The following is a 15,675-nucleotide window of genomic DNA, read 5'->3' on the forward strand; positions in this document are numbered from 1 at the left end:
CATGATTGTGTTATTCGGCAGGCCTAACATTTTTATTGAATTAATTGAAATGGAAAATGTGCAATAATAGTTGGGCCAAACACCCTAAACTCTGTCTACATCAGATAGTTAAATAGAACAGATGCATGTACACACACACACCTCCTAAATTGGCACATGCTATTATCAGAAACAAAATAGACTTGACTTGAATTGACACAATTACATTTGTGACACAATGTTGCCATCAATAGTAAAACATCAAACACACTCCAACTTGAACAGTGGTCTTGTGTTGTGGAGCAAAATTATCTCTGTATTGTCTCACACTTGAGCAGGGTGCCAGACAGACTCCAACACTACACTCAGCTGTCCCAAATCTCTTGATTGGTTTCCTTTCTTTTTCTACCTCATTAGAAATAATGACAATGACAACAATCATCAATAAGTCTGCTTAGGATACTCAGGATAGCCTAGATGTTACATAAGTAAACAATGTAGCATTTTGAGCTATATTTGTACACATGTACACTAGTTCAACAACCTACAGTATATGCCTACATGCATAACTCCTCCAAGTTACTGCAAGAATAAGCTAAAAGCACTGCCTCACATTTCACAACAATACAACTGAATAACCTTCCAGGCTCTCTAGTCCTTGTCGAAGTCTTCGGCGTCTTTCACATACTAATAAATGTATCTTGAATGCCTCAATGTTCTCTGTCCGTTGCCCAAACAATGAGACTGCATGATGTGTGACTTCAAAAGATGCCATCTCTCCAGGCATTGCGGTCTTTCCTCTGCCTCTTGCGGGCCAGCTCTGGGAAATAAGCACTGTTGTACGGCATTTCCCTCTCCTCTGTCTCCCTTGGTCGCTCCTTCTCTTTCCCTGTTCCATTCTTCTGGTCCAGCAGGGCCTGGGCTCTCCTCTTCTCCTCCGCCTCTCTCTGCAGTCGCTCCGCTCGCAACCTTTCAATAGAGCTAGAAAAGAGAGAAGAGGTGGTTACCATCAACCATACATGTTTATCCAGAGGCTCAGTACACTTGGTTGTGCTCTAGTCCACTTGGCTCAGTGTACTTGGTCTCTTGGTTATGCATCCAAGTGGAGTTGAAACAATAACAAAGTGCCACCACACCCGCTTCGGTAAAAAGCTGAAGAAATGTAACCACTAAAATTCATAGAGCTATGGAGGCAAGGACTGACCATCCACAAAATTACAGTTCTAACAAAGTTGGGGCAATATAGTATTTGTTTACATATAGTTGGTTTACAAACAGAGTAAAAGAGTTCTGATGCGGTATGACAGTTAAACTAAGCTAATGAGGCATTTATAGCTTACAGTTGAAGTCAGAAGTTTACATACACCTTAGCCAAATACATTTAAACTCAGTTTTTCACAATTCCTGACATTTAATCCTAGTAAAAATTCCCTGTCTTAGGTCAGTTAGAATCACCACTTTATTTTAAGAATGTGAAATGTCAGAATAATAGTAGAGAGAATGATTTATTTCAGATTTAATTTCTTTCATCACATTCCCAGTGGGTCAGAAGTTTACATACACTCAATTAGTATGTGGTAGCATTGCCTTTAAATTGTTGAACTTGGGTCAAAAGTTTCAGGTAGCCTTCCACAAACTTCCCAAAATAAGTTGGGTGAATTTTGGCCCATTCCTCCTAACAGAGCTGGTGTAACTGAGTCAGGTTTGTAGGCCTCCTTGTTCGCACACGCTTTTTCAGTTCTGCCCACAAATGTTCTATGCGATTGAGGTCAGGGCTTTGTGATGGCCACCCCATTACCTTGGCTTTGTTGTCCTAAAGCTATTTTGCCACAACTTTGGAAGTATGCTTGGGGTCATTTTCCATTTGGAAGACCCATTTGTGACCAAGCTTTAATTTGCTGACTGATGTCTTGATGTTGCTTCAATATATCCACATAATTTTCCAACCTCATGATGCCATCTATTTGTGAAGTGCACCAGTCTCTCCTGCAGAAAAGCACCCCCACAACATGATGCTGCCACCCCGTGCTTCACAGTTGGGATGGTGTTCTTCGGCTTGCAATCCTCCCCTTTTCCCCTCCAAACATAACGACGGTCATTATGGCCAAACAGTTCTATTTTTGTTTCAACAGACCAGAGGATATTTCTCTAAAAAGTACGATCTTTGTCCCCATGTGCAGTTGCTAACCGTAGTCTGGCTTTTTTCTGGTGGTTTTGGAGCAGTGGCATCTTCCTTACTGAGTGGCCTTTCAGGTTATGACAATATAGGACTCATTTTTACTGTGGATATAGATACTTCTGTACCTGTACCTCCTCCAGCATCTTCACAAGGTCCTTTGCTGTTGTTCTGGGATTGATTTGCACTTTACACACCAAAGCACGTTCATCTCTAGGAGACAGAACGCATCTCCTTCCTGAGCGGTATGACGCTGCATGGTCCCATGGTGTTTATACTTGCGTACTATTGTTTGTACAGATGAATGTGGTACCTTCAGGCGTTTGGAAATTGCTCCCAATGATGAACCAGACTTGTGGAGGTCTACACTTTTTTTAAATGAGCTCTTGGCTGATTTTTTAAAATTTTCACTTGATATCAAGCAAAGAGGCACTGAGTTTGAAGGTAGGCCTTGAAATACATCCACAGGTACACCTCCAATTGACTCAAATGATGTCAATTAGCCTATCAGAAGCTTCTAAAGCCATGCCATCATTTTCTGGAATTTTCCAAGCTGTTTAAAGGCACAGTTAACTTAGTGTATGTAAACTTTTGACCCACTGAATACAGTGAATTATAAGTGAAATAATCTGTCTGTAAACAATTGTTGGAAAAATTACTTAGCTCTCCTAAATGACTTGCCAAAACTATAGTTTGTTAACAAGAAATTTGTGGAGTGGTTGAAAAAAACAAGTTTTAACGACTCCAACCTAAGTGTATGTAAACTTCCGACTTCAACTGTATATTCTTCAAGAATGAATTGGTACACATCATTAATTTAGAATTCCAAAAATGTATGTAGCAACTGCTTATTGTCCCTTTAGGTCAAAGCTAATTGGTCTTATGATTGATCAAAGAAACACAAAACACCCCCAGACATACAGATAAAACAACTAGTCTTGATAAAGACTGAAACTTCTCACCTTTCTCCACCACTGCTTCTCCTCTCCCCTCTATCCCTCTTCTCCTTCTTCTTACTCTTATGTTCTTTTCTATCCTTCACCGCCAGTGCTTTCTTCATCTCTTTCAAGGGGTCCAGCAGGTCTTTCAGTCGTCTGTCTCTCTTCTCCTTCTCCTCTTGACTGAGTGGCAGTCTCTTTCCTTTGTTGTCTTTCTCTTTCTCCTTTTTGTCGTCTTTCTCTTCTTCCTGGCCTGTTTTCATGTACCATGGAGTTACCTCTGTCCCAGGTTGGGGGCCTAGGGACACTAGCAGACCAATAGCACGCTCCTCACGCTCCTACAACAACAGAATCACCATAAAATTAGAATAATAGAATATTCTCATTCAAAGTAATGATCTGTGATGGGAGGAATCAGGACCAGCTATTACTATTTGGAAAGTTCAATACCTCATTCTCTGATCCTTCCATTGATGTGATAAGCATCAGGCCATTAAATCTGTTCAAAAATCTTCCATATTAGCACCGAACACTCCATATTTAAATTCCAATATGCATTTTCAATTTCCAAAATGGTACCCATTTGCATTCAAAATCTTAAACTGAATTGGCCGATCTCTGTTTAGAAATGGCTCTGGACTAAATAAACCAGGCACTGTCATTGGCTGGCTAGATCCACTAGAGAAAAGCTTTGAAGTGGAGAGAAACAAGCCCAAGAAGGTAAACATTGTTACTAGAGCGGGATGCAAAAACCAGTAGCCATGTGCACAAAGAAACTTGATTTCAACAGGTGACGGGGAAAAGCATAACAGAATGACAGGAAGGTCACCTTTTCATCTTTCTGGTCTTTGAGGTACTCTGCGTTTCCTTTCTTCTCAGATGACTCCTCCAGAGGAAATAGATTGAGGTGTTCCACCACTCCTCCACTCCCCTCCCCTCCTCTCTCCCCTCCTTCATCCTTCCATCCTCCAGACTGTTGAAGTGCAGCTCGTGACTTCTGTCTCAGGTGCTCTGTTCGGGCCTACAGCAAAGAGGTTACTTACCTACATAACATTCAATGGCAACAATGCAGTACATATACACATTTATATGCACTTTTATGACTTGATACTATTTTAACAATGCCTCTTATACATCGCTTCTCTTTAAAAAATCGCACCTGTCATACATCGTAACATTCCTGTAGCAAACAAAGTTTGGTTGTCACTTCAGACCATGCTAAATCAACTTTGAGGAATGTATCAATTTGGGGATGGGAGGGCAACGTTCCTATGGTTACCTCCTGCTCTGCTCGCTCCACACGGCGTTGGACCTCTCGCTCCTCCTCTGCGGCTTGTGCCTCGTCCCGGCGCACGCGCGCGACGTTGTCCTTGTTGCGAACATGCCAGCTCTTTTTAGGTAGAATATTCATTTTTCTCCTGAAGTCAAGTGTTTGTTTTGCACAGTTAAACAAAAATGTGTCAAAAACGTTAACATGCCCTGACTTCTGTTGTTTGCAATTCAGTCAGTCGGCACTGTAAGGCCAGTTCGCTAGCTAGCTAACGTTAGCTAGTCTTAATAACCCATTTCCTGTAATACATATATATATATTTTACAGCTATTTCAATCACAGAGATGTAATTCTGACATTGGGTTTTGTACAGCTGTTACCGAATTAATAAAATATTTGCATAAAACCAAAGAAAATATATTTAACACATCTGATAGGTAAACAAGCAACCAAAAAGCTATTCAACCACAACCGGATACATACACCCGAAAATATTGTTACGTCATTACGTCTACGTAACAAAACGATTTTGTAGAAGTTCTCTCACGGGTCAGCAGGGGGCGCACGTAAGCACGACAGAAATAATAGCATCTATATACACAAGATATATATATATATAGAGAGAGAGAGAAAAATTGTTAAACTGAAGAACATAAAAAATATATGTAAACAATATTTAAATCAATTTAGAAAACTAAACATTTAATGTTGTAAAGGTGGGGTAGAGGTAGCCTCTTGGAATCCGAGAGTGAAAGACTTACACTCTTGTATCTAACATGTAGGTTCAGCATTCCCGAACAGTCCCATTACAAGTCACAATGTTGAGTAATCTTTATTTCAACTTGCTTTACCTGTTGTCCGCTGATTGTGTCGTTATGTCGGGAAGTAACAAACACCATATCATCAGGGAAGTGTTAACCTGACTTTCAATACACTGAACTGGTCTGTATATTCGTTTGTATTTTCAATACTGACACAATTCTCACATGACAAACACTTGCACAATATGTAAGTAACGGCCGAGTTTAACTGAATCACAGACCGAACGTTGTCCCACACAATAAACTGGCAAATTTCACAAGCACTTCTAGCTGATGGGTGGGTATAATTTGTGGAACGTTCCAACAGGAATCTGTTCCAAAAACTTCGTAAAGTATAATGTTGTATACAAACGAACATGATAAATTCACCTATTTAACTAGCTGCCGAATAGGCATAAACTCACCACGTAGCTTATTCTTAATGTTTGTCCATAGGCTACCAGAGTGAGGACAGACATAGCCCACTCCCTACCCGGTATTTTATTCTGCCGCTATACAATTTTGTATCCGTTGTTTGCTGGCAACCTTGATATTTACGAACTTTTTGTAACAGATTCCTGTTGGAACGTTCCACAAATTATACCCAGCGGACTGCGAGGGAACGTGCTTCGGTAGACAAATGTTTACATAATGTGCAACAATGCCTCGGGAGATTGAAAATACAAGCGACAGAACCTACCGTCGCCGCAAAAAGTCAGGTAAAAAATACTTTCATGTGGATATTTTATCTCCACTTCCTACTGTCAAAAGGACCAACAGCACGGACAACCTGGTACGTGTAAATATAATTGTTTTCAACATTCTGGCTTGGAGAGACTCTTGCGTCTTTTTTAGAGCGACTTCTTTCACACTGAATAACCATGGGGTAAACACGGTAACAGTCTGATGTTTAGGCAAGAGGTGAGTAAGAGAATGCAAAGGCAATGAACACGGCAATTGCTGTTACAGATATTATGAGAGAGAAATGGGGTAACAAACTAAATCTTTAATATACTAACCATTAGCCCCATGGAAGTCATTTAGCAGAAGCTCTTATCCAGTGACTTACAGTTGGTTCATTCATCTTAAGACACCGTAGCTAGGTGAGACAACAACCACTCAATCATAAGTAAAACTTTGCCTCAAACGTAGCTATCCGTACACTAGAGAGTGACAATTGTAAAGTGATTTGTGAAGGTGTAGATATGTGCTTTGTGCTATTGCCACATGCAAAACCTATCTAAGCCTTTAAAATCTACAAAAAGTGCCTTGGGCTGGGATATGGGCCGTGGGTTTGAGCCTGGTGTCTGAGTCAGTTTGCTGCACCAGTGTCAAATGTGTCCAATTGGTCCCTTGTTGGAACCCCCATCTCTCTACTCAGCTCTTCAATCTGCTTGACCAGGAACTGCTTATCACGTCCCTCCTGTTAGAGTTAAACACACTGTTATACAAGGTTAAGCTTGAGTATGGGCCATAGACATGGTTTTGTTTCAAACATATATTTTTTGTATCATGTAGGACTTCTCCCCATCCATCACTTACCAGTTTAAGCTGGGCCTTTAGCAGATCAACACTCTTCCCATAGACTGTGGCTAGAGCTGCTACGTAACACAGCACCACACTATCAGGACAGAGGAGAGCACAAACACAGTCAGAATGTTATGTACAGGAATCTGAACACATGGAAATAACCCATGCTGACCAAATGAGTCTATGCAGATATGGGCCTCCCATTTGTTGAGTTACAAAACAATATTACATCATCAAACACAAGGTAGACAGTAACACACTGACCCATGTACCTGCAATGGACAATCGGATCAGTAACATGCTGACCAGACCGGACATGTTGCTTGCGTTGCAAAATAAATGTAGAAATCCATGTTATTCAATTATTGCACCCACACTACTCGCACGCGCCAACGAGCATCTGCGTTGCCAAGGGCTAAAATAGAAGTCCTGTCTATTTCTGACGCAGATCGCGCTGCAATCGCAACTCCTCCTGCCTCTCCCATCTCCTCATTGGTTTATAGAAGCAGGTACCCATGTGCCATCTCGTCATTGGTTACACCCATGTGGGTGATTGGAAGACGAACTGTTTTGCCGGTTGTCGTGGTAATACTATGAAAGTGTAGATGCCAATCACCATATAAGTTCAAAGATGAAAAAGCCTGGAAGGAGGAGAGATGACTAGAAACGATTCAGTTGACCATTGTGTGTGGATTAATTGTCGGAGTAGAGGACCTTGTCCATTTCAGGTAAAATAACAATATGTACAGCAAGCTAGCTAAATAGGACAAATTAGCTAGCATGTGCAAGCTAGCTAAATTGCCATACATATTTAATGCTTTTCGACCTGTCCCCAAATTAATGTAATTGGTTCAGTTTGTTTTGATATTTTAACCTGCGTGTCGTGATCGCGTTTGGTGTGGGGGGACAAAATACATTTATGCACGATGGCGCACGCGCACAGCCGGTTTGGGTTCCTTGTAACACTAAATCACTCAGGAGAAAATTAAGAGATCAGTAAGACAAGGTGACTCACCAGGAGAAGATGAAGAGAGGGATGGAGAAGGCCTGGGAGCCCATGTAGAAGATGAAGTCCTGTGTTGTCAGGGAGAGAGTGTAGAAGGTGTTGGGAACGATACTCCACATCATAGTGAGAGAGCGGAACGGACCACAGCTCATAGAGGGATGGATCCTGAGGATGACATATCAACACCCTCACCAACTACCACCACTACTACACCTGGTCCATCTGCCATTACTATCCCTGCACTGTATAACAGGCTTCCTTCCTGCTGCAGTAGAGATAGAGGGTGCGTCCGAAGTGGCACCCTATTCTCTATATAGGGCACTACTTTTGACTATAGGCCCTGGTCAAAAGTAGTACACTATATAGTGAATAGGGTGTCATTTCAGATGTAGGCAGAGTCACTCACTGGGCCAGGCTGTAGATCATGGCGACGAGGGCGAGACCCCAGCCGAACAGCAACACCACCAGGAAGAAGATGGTGGAGGTGGTGGAGCGGAACGTCTTCACCGCCGGACGACAGTTAGAAAACAGAGTGACCTGGAGGAGGAGGAGAGATTAAGAGGAAGGGGGGTGAAATGAAATGGATCTGGGGCCAAACGTTAACTTGAGAAACCTTTCAGAAAATGAATTGATTACATTTCCATTATTGGTACAGTATGGAGAGCAGCCTGACCTTCTTGCAGTAGAAGAGGATGAAGAACTTGAGTGTGTTGATGAGAGGCAGCAGAGGGCAGAACAGAGCTCCAGTCCACACCACTGTCTGACCGTAGACCAGACCCAGCACATTGGGAGGCACCAAGAACTCCTGACGACCTACCCACCGGGTCAGTACACAGGAGTAGTGGTCCACAAACAACCTGCCACAGTATGGAAGAAGAGATTATCAATAAATGTGATAGAGGATGACTAGCTCATAGATTGAGTTACACCACAGTAGGGTGTACAGTGTACACTACCTGCGTGGAAACTCCACCAGGATAAGCATGGCGATGGTAATGAGGAAGTCAAACAAGGCCAGTTTGTACATCTCCTGTCCCACACGCGTCTCCCAGCACTGGGTGGCAGCAGCAAGACAGACAGACATAGCATGGGTGGTAAAGAAAATAGAAGATGATGCAACATGGTTGATACCAGTTCTGTACTGTAGGTAGAATTGGATGGAGATATCATATTTTCAGCCTTTTCTATACCAATCTGCTAAATTAGACCCTGACTGCTACCCAGGATACCATGCTGTGTTAAGAGAGTGGTTACCGGATATTCCTTGTTGTTGTACTGGCAGAGCTCACATTTTGGACTGTCTTTAAAGCAGGTGATCTGACTCCACAGAGTAAACAGCAGCACTCCCAGACTTATCATACGCAGAAACACTGACCTGAACACAGGATGGAGGGACACAGTCAACATTCACACACACGAGCACATGCACACACACAGAGACATACACACACGTATGCATGCACACACACTGGTTGAGTGAAGATCTAGCAAAGCACACTAACCTAACGTAGCAGGCGTAAAATAAATGTCAAACTAGGGATTCGGCAGAGGCTACACACACACACAGACACACCTGAACAATGCCACGATGATGGTGGTACTAGGAGAATATCTCTCAAACAAGGCTATCTGGTCACACATGAAGGGCACAACAAAGTTTCCTGTTGTGATGACGATGGAAGGAAGGTAAACCCAGAACAGGCCCAGAATGCCCTCTGTTCCAACTTGCACCTAGGAACCACAGGGAAAGGGTTGCAAAGGTCAACCAGAAAAGGTTAAAACAGCCCCAGGATACCCACCTCCCTGTATTGACTCAATATGACATGGAGAGGATGAAAGGCCAAACATCCAATCAATACTTTGTTTTGTTTCTTGTGTTTTTGACTGACCTGGCTGAAGACAGTAGCCTTGAAGATGCCAAAGAAAGCTCCTCCTATGAGGGCGAGGGAGATGAGCATGAGGAAGATGCGTAGAGAACACAGACCCACTGTCTGACCTAAGGTTAGAGACAAAGCCTTTTTCTGTAGCCTCTCCTCCTCCAGGTCCACCTGACAGAGGGAGGAGACAGATAGAGGAGGGGAGAGAGAGTGGAGATGGGAGGAATAGAGGGGAGAGATCATACAGAGAAATTAGAGGGGAGGAAAGAGGAGTGCATCTTCAGTGACCCTGCAGTAAGAGGCAGAGCTCCTACCTGTAGCTGGTAGTGGATGCTTTTCTGTTTGAGTTTGGTGGCCCGGTCTCCCTGGCAACCGTAGTCCCAGCCAGTGAACACCATCTTGCTATAACTGCCGGCAGCACCGCTGCCTGTTGCCACAGCAACACGAAGTGCGCTCCCCATGCTGTATAAGGGACCAATCGGAGGGGGGTGGGGGTAAGTAAGTCATTAGGTTTAATGTCCATTCTATCCATTTTATTTCAATGCAGAGGGAAGTGTAGGGCATTCCAGAAGGTACCGTGCGATGATGCAGATGAGACAGAAGGCGAAGTAGAAGACGGAGGTGAGGAGGTAGGCCAGGGGCAGGTTGTAGTGGAAGCCACTGCTGTCTGCCACAGTGTTGTTATAGTAACCATAGAACATGTAGGAGTACTCCATGAAACCCTGGGAGAGGGAGATAGGTGGAGGGTGGGAAGTGGTGAGAGTGGAGCCTACTAGACTAGAAGCGTACCAGACTTGACATAAACTCACAAAATGACACAAACCCACAAGCAGACAGACTGTACGTAATTTTTTTATTTCACATTTATTAAAACAGGTAGGTCAGTTGAGAACAAGTTCTCATTTATAACTGTGACCTGTGGCCAAGATAAAGCAAAGCAGTGCGACAAAAACAACACAGAGTTACACATAAACAAACGTACAGTCAATAACACAAAAGAAAAGAAAAATAGAAACATCTATGTACAGTGTGTGCAAATGTAGAAGAGTAGGGAGATAGGCAATCAATAGGCCCTAGAGGCTAAAATAATTACAATTTAGCATTAACACTGGAGTGATAATAGATGTGCAGATGATGATGATGTGCAAGTAGAGATACTGGGGTGCAAAAGAGCAAGAGGGTAAGTAATAATATGGGGATGAGGTAGTTGGGTGTGCTATTTACAGATTGGCTGTGTACAGGAAAAGTGATCAGTAAGCTGCTCTGACAACTGATGCTTAAAGTTAGTGAGGGAGATATTAGACTTCAGTTTCAGAGATTTTTGCAATTTGTTCCAGTCATTGGCAGCAGACAACTGGAAGGAAAGGCGGCCAAAGGAAGTGTTGGCTTTGGGGATGACCAGTGAAATATACCTGCTGGAGCGCGTGCTATGGGTTGGTGCTGCTATGGTGACCAGTGAGCTGAGATAAGGCGGGGCTTTACCTAGCAAAGACTTATAGATGACCAGGAGCCAGTGGGTTTGGTGACGGATATGTAGTGAGGGCCAGCCAACTAGAGCATACAGGTCACAGTGGTGGGTAGTAAATGGGGCTTTGGTGATAAAACAGATGGCACTGTGATAGACTACATCCAGTTTGCTGAGTAGAGTGTTGGAGGCTATTTTGTAAATGACATCGCCGAAGTCAAGGATCGATAGGATAGTCAGTTTTACAACGGTATGTTTGGCGGCATGAATGAAGGAGGCGTTTGTTGCGAAATAGGAAGCTGATTCTAGATTTAATTTTGGATTGCAGCTGCTTAATGTGAGTCTGGAAGGAGAGTTTACAGTCTAACCAGACACCTAGGTATTTGTAGTTGTCCACATATTCTAGGTCAGAACCGTCCAGAGTAGTGTTGCTAGTCGGGCGGGAGGGTGCGGGCAGTAATCGGTTGAAGAGCATGCACTTAGTTTTACTAGCATTTAAAAGCAGTTGGAGGCCACGGAAGGAGTGTTGTATGTCTTTGAAGCTCGTTTGGAGGTTTGTTAACACAGTGTCCAAAAAAGGGCTAGATGTATACAGAATGGTGTCGTCTACGTAGAGGTGGATCAGAGAATCACCAGCATACACAGGCAGAAAGACAGACGGACGTGCAGACAGACAAAAGTGTGTGAAAGGCCAAGGCCTCTTAAAACAGAGCTGCATGGTTTTGCATACTGAACTTCAGAGAAGTGTTGTTCTCTGTGCTGTATTCAGTATATCTATAACCAGTGGTACACAGGACTAGATTACACATGTTGTGTTTTCTCACCGTTCCAGAGAGTAAGTCCAGGAAGTACTGGTAAAACACCACCAGACCTTGAAGATTTGGATCATAGACCTTACACACCTCTAGACCTGTGAGACACACACACACACACACACACATTCTCAGCTGTTTGAAGATAAGCCAAGGTCACATTTGATCATGTTTCCCACCGCAGCCTTGGCACCGAATACCTCAGTTCCATGATCTGCTACTTTGTTAGGGACTCCATTCTCAAACCCGTGAGATACCAGTAACAACTGCTGCAATATTTGCAGTTTCAATCCCTCAATTGAATTAAAAGCCCATCCTCTAAGGCAGATCTGTTGCTATGATACTGCTACAGGGAACAGTGAGAAGATAGTTTTATATTGGAGATACACAGAATAAGGTTAATAGACTGGACTGGAATAGAGATAGTGAATGTCACTCCAATGCCATCACCCTTTAACCAATCATAGGCCTGGTTTGAAAATGCATCCTCCAGTGCTGGCCTTACCAGTGCTGTCCACTGTCATGTTACTGGTGCTGGTGGATCTGAACACGATACTGGGGATGAGGATGAACCCAGCAATCAGCAAGAACGACAGGAAGTTGAGCACCACCAGGAAGCGCAGGAATATGAAGTAGGACTGGACACCACCGCCAAAGTGTCCTGCAAAGATGGGGGTCACAGGGCCATGTTGTGAATGTGAAGGCAACATAATTAACTACAACAGTAGCCCTGGAATGTTATTCATATTTTTCAGTATTTCATAATTAATTTAATTAAAAATAACATATATTGGGATGCAATGTCAGAATGTAATACATTTCAACTCCTACGTGACATGGTACAGGTGTCTTCCATGTGTATGAGGTGTCTATTTTAGTTTCAAAAGAGATTTGTTTAAGACTACCAAGAAACACTGTGTGACTCTGATTTAGCCTAATGCAGTAGAAATGTGTGGAACTGAGGCCTTTTAGATATTGCTGAAAGCCCCGGGAAAACGTAATCGATATGTGTGGTCGTTGTGCGTGCAAATGCATATAGTTAAGTTCTGTATATGTCACATACAGTTGAAGTCGGAGGTTTACATACACCTTAGCCATATATATTTAAATGTAGTTTTTCACAATTCCTGACATTTAATCCTAGTAAAAATTCCCTGTCTTAGGTCAGTTAGGATCACCACCTTACTTTAAGAATGTGGAATGTCAGAATAATAGTAGAGAGAATGATTTATTTCAGATTTAATTTCTTTCATCACATTCCCAGTGGGTCAGAAGTTTACATACACTCAATTAATATTTGGTAGCATTGCCTTTACATTGTATAACTTGGGTCAAACGTTTCAGGTAGCCTTCCACAAGCTTCCCACAATAGGTTGGGTGAATTTTGACCCATTCCTCCTGACAGAGCTGGTGTAACTGAGTCAGGTTTGTAGGCTTCCTTTACTTTGTTGTCCTTAAGCCATTTTGCAAAAACTTTGGAAGTATGCTTGGGGTCATCGTCCATTTGGAAGACCCATTTTGCGGCCAAGCTTTAACTTCCTGACTGATGTCTTGAGATGTTGCTTCAATATATACACATCGTTTTCCTACCTCATGATGCCATTTATTTTGTGAAGTGCACCAGACCCTCCTGCAGCAAAGCACCCCCACAACATGATGCTGCCACCCCCGTGCTTCTCGGTTGGGATGGTGTTCTTCGGCTTGCAAGCCTCCCCATTTTCCTCCAAACATAACGATGGTCATTATGGCCAAACTTCTATTTTTGTTTCATCAGACCAGAGGATATTTCTCCAAAAAGTACGACGTGGTCCACATGTGCAGTTGCAAACCGTAGTCTGGCTTTTTTATGGCGATTTTGGAGCAGTGGCTTCTTCCTTGTACCTGTTTCCTCCAACATCTTCACACGGTCCTTTGCTTTTGTTCTGGGATTGATTTGCACTTTTCGCACCAAAGTACTTTCATCTCTAGGAGACAGAATACGTCTCCTTCCTGAGCGGTATGACAGCTGAGTGGTCCCATGGTATTTATACTTGCGTACTATTGTTTGTACAGATGAACGTGGTACCTTCAGGTGTTTGGAAAATACTCCCAAGGATGAACCAGACTTGTGGAGGTCTACAATTTTCTTTCTGAATTCTTGGCTGATTTCTTTTGATTTTCCCATGATGTCAAGCAAAGAGGCACTGAGTTTGAAGGTAGGCCTTGAAATACATCCACAGGTACACCTCCAATTGACTCAAATTAAGTTATTTAGCCTATCAGAAGCTTCTAAAGCCATGCCATCATTTTCTGGAATTTTCCAAGCTGTTTAAAGGCAGAGTCAACTTAGTGTATGTAAACCTCTGACCCACTGGAATTGTGATAGTGAAATAATCTGTCTGTAAACAATTGTTGTAAGAATGATTTATGTCATGCACAAAGTAGATGTCCTAACTGACTTGCCAAAAGTATAGTTTGTTAACAAGAAATTTGTGGAGTGGTTGAAAAATGAGTTTTAATGACTTAAGCCTAAGTGTATGTAAAACTTCCGACTTCAACTGTACATACAGCCCAGGATATAGATGTGTATGTAGTTGATATTTGATTAACCATTGCCTGATTTGATTGAGTGATACAGTGTGATTGAATCTGTCACCTCCTATCTTATGCAGAGCCTTTCTCCACAGAGCTACGTAGGACATGACTCCCCCTGCATCTGCTCTGAACCTGCTCAGGGACTTGGCCTTGCTCCTTTTCCACGACTGCCAGCAAGTCACCACAGGCACACGCATCTGTTGCACCTCTCTGGAAGGGAGAGTAGGGGGGAGGAAGAGAAAGAGTATGTTTTTTTTGGGAGAGGAGAGAAGTGAAAGAGCATAGTATGTTTGTTACCTTCAGGACAACAACAAAGGAATTGCACATTGGCAGAGACGCTAGTAACTACTATGACCACTGAGGTCCCATACCGTATCGCTCTCTTCAGACGCATGGTCATAGGCCGCTCTCTGAGGTCCTTAGGGGGTCCCGAGTCACCCTCCTCTCCCCCCTCCGAGGGGGGAGAACCCCAGTTGAACTGAGGGCCATTCTGATTGGACACTACAGACTTACTCCGTAACCTCACCAACTGCTGGGCACCATGGTAACTGTGGGCTTGGAGAGGGCAGAGGAGGGCAAAGATATATAAAGAGAAAAACTATGAGTGATGTCCTGAGTAAGCCCAGAGTCAGTGTAGTTGATTGGTTGTAGTTTTGGAAGAGTTGCAGCCTGGTGGTGCATTATACTTGTGTGGTACACATAATTCAATCATATTTTAAAGAATACATTGTTGGAAAATCTCCCTTTACCATGTAATAGCATATTTTTGGATAGTACAAAACAAGTCATCCTAAGTGACCAGGAAGCAAATCACTGAACACAAAGGCACACCTGTACCGGAGACAGAACATACCACACCTACAAAACAGTTGTCGCACAGCTTACCTATAGTGGAGCTCGGTCTTTGTAGCTCACTGAACTCCATGAGACAGAGAGGATTCCACCAACACTTCAGAAACACTACAATCAAACAACCAGTCCTCTGTATCTCACTGCTAATACATAGTTAATCCAGCATACAGGGCTAGCTCTTTTACGAGGTAGAATCCAGGAATCACTCCCCCTCAGACTTTGCTCCATGCAATTAATCATCTCTGCCACATATACTTCCTTGTACGTTTAACCCATTCACTCCTGGTAGACTGTTGGGTTACACTGCACTCCGCTTACATCCAACAGAACATGGACGTTAGTAACTAATGCAGTATCAACAGGCTGGGGTGTTACAAGACATTTGATGACTAGTTA

The 15,675-nt window shown here is 43.0% G+C and overlaps 2 protein-coding genes across 3 annotated transcripts; both read right to left on the reverse strand.

Annotated features, from left to right (window-relative positions):
• Nucleotides 1-5: 5 nt before the first annotated feature.
• Nucleotides 6-6,016, reverse strand: LOC112225754 (leukocyte receptor cluster member 1 homolog). Of its 2 annotated transcripts, none has more exons than XM_024389872.2 (5): nucleotides 5,589-6,016; nucleotides 4,373-4,511; nucleotides 3,923-4,114; nucleotides 3,118-3,431; nucleotides 6-960 (listed from the first exon to the last, which is right to left on the reverse strand). In XM_024389872.2, the coding sequence occupies exons 2-5, from the start codon at nucleotides 4,502-4,504 to the stop codon at nucleotides 741-743; spliced, it is 858 nt and encodes a 285-aa protein (XP_024245640.1). In that variant the 5' UTR covers nucleotides 4,505-4,511; nucleotides 5,589-6,016; the 3' UTR covers nucleotides 6-740. The 2 variants fall into 2 exon arrangements, with proteins under 2 accessions (XP_024245640.1, XP_024245637.1); XM_024389869.2 differs by having other exon boundaries at nucleotides 5,215-6,016.
• Nucleotides 6,017-6,149: 133 nt separating this feature from the next.
• On the reverse strand, nucleotides 6,150-15,513 carry tmc4 (transmembrane channel-like 4). Its single transcript, XM_024389850.2, has 16 exons — nucleotides 15,313-15,513; nucleotides 14,799-14,982; nucleotides 14,489-14,637; nucleotides 12,359-12,514; nucleotides 11,866-11,951; nucleotides 10,153-10,298; nucleotides 9,891-10,038; nucleotides 9,589-9,747; nucleotides 9,273-9,430; nucleotides 8,954-9,074; nucleotides 8,656-8,753; nucleotides 8,373-8,556; nucleotides 8,106-8,236; nucleotides 7,709-7,864; nucleotides 6,706-6,784; nucleotides 6,150-6,586 (listed from the first exon to the last, which is right to left on the reverse strand). The coding sequence occupies exons 1-16, from the start codon at nucleotides 15,350-15,352 to the stop codon at nucleotides 6,476-6,478; spliced, it is 2,106 nt and encodes a 701-aa protein (XP_024245618.2). The 5' UTR covers nucleotides 15,353-15,513; the 3' UTR covers nucleotides 6,150-6,475.
• Between the last annotated feature and the right edge of the window lie 162 nt (nucleotides 15,514-15,675).

Source organism: Oncorhynchus tshawytscha, linkage group LG03, assembly GCF_018296145.1.
Source record: "Oncorhynchus tshawytscha isolate Ot180627B linkage group LG03, Otsh_v2.0, whole genome shotgun sequence".
Classification (NCBI taxonomy): domain Eukaryota; kingdom Metazoa; phylum Chordata; class Actinopteri; order Salmoniformes; family Salmonidae; genus Oncorhynchus; species Oncorhynchus tshawytscha.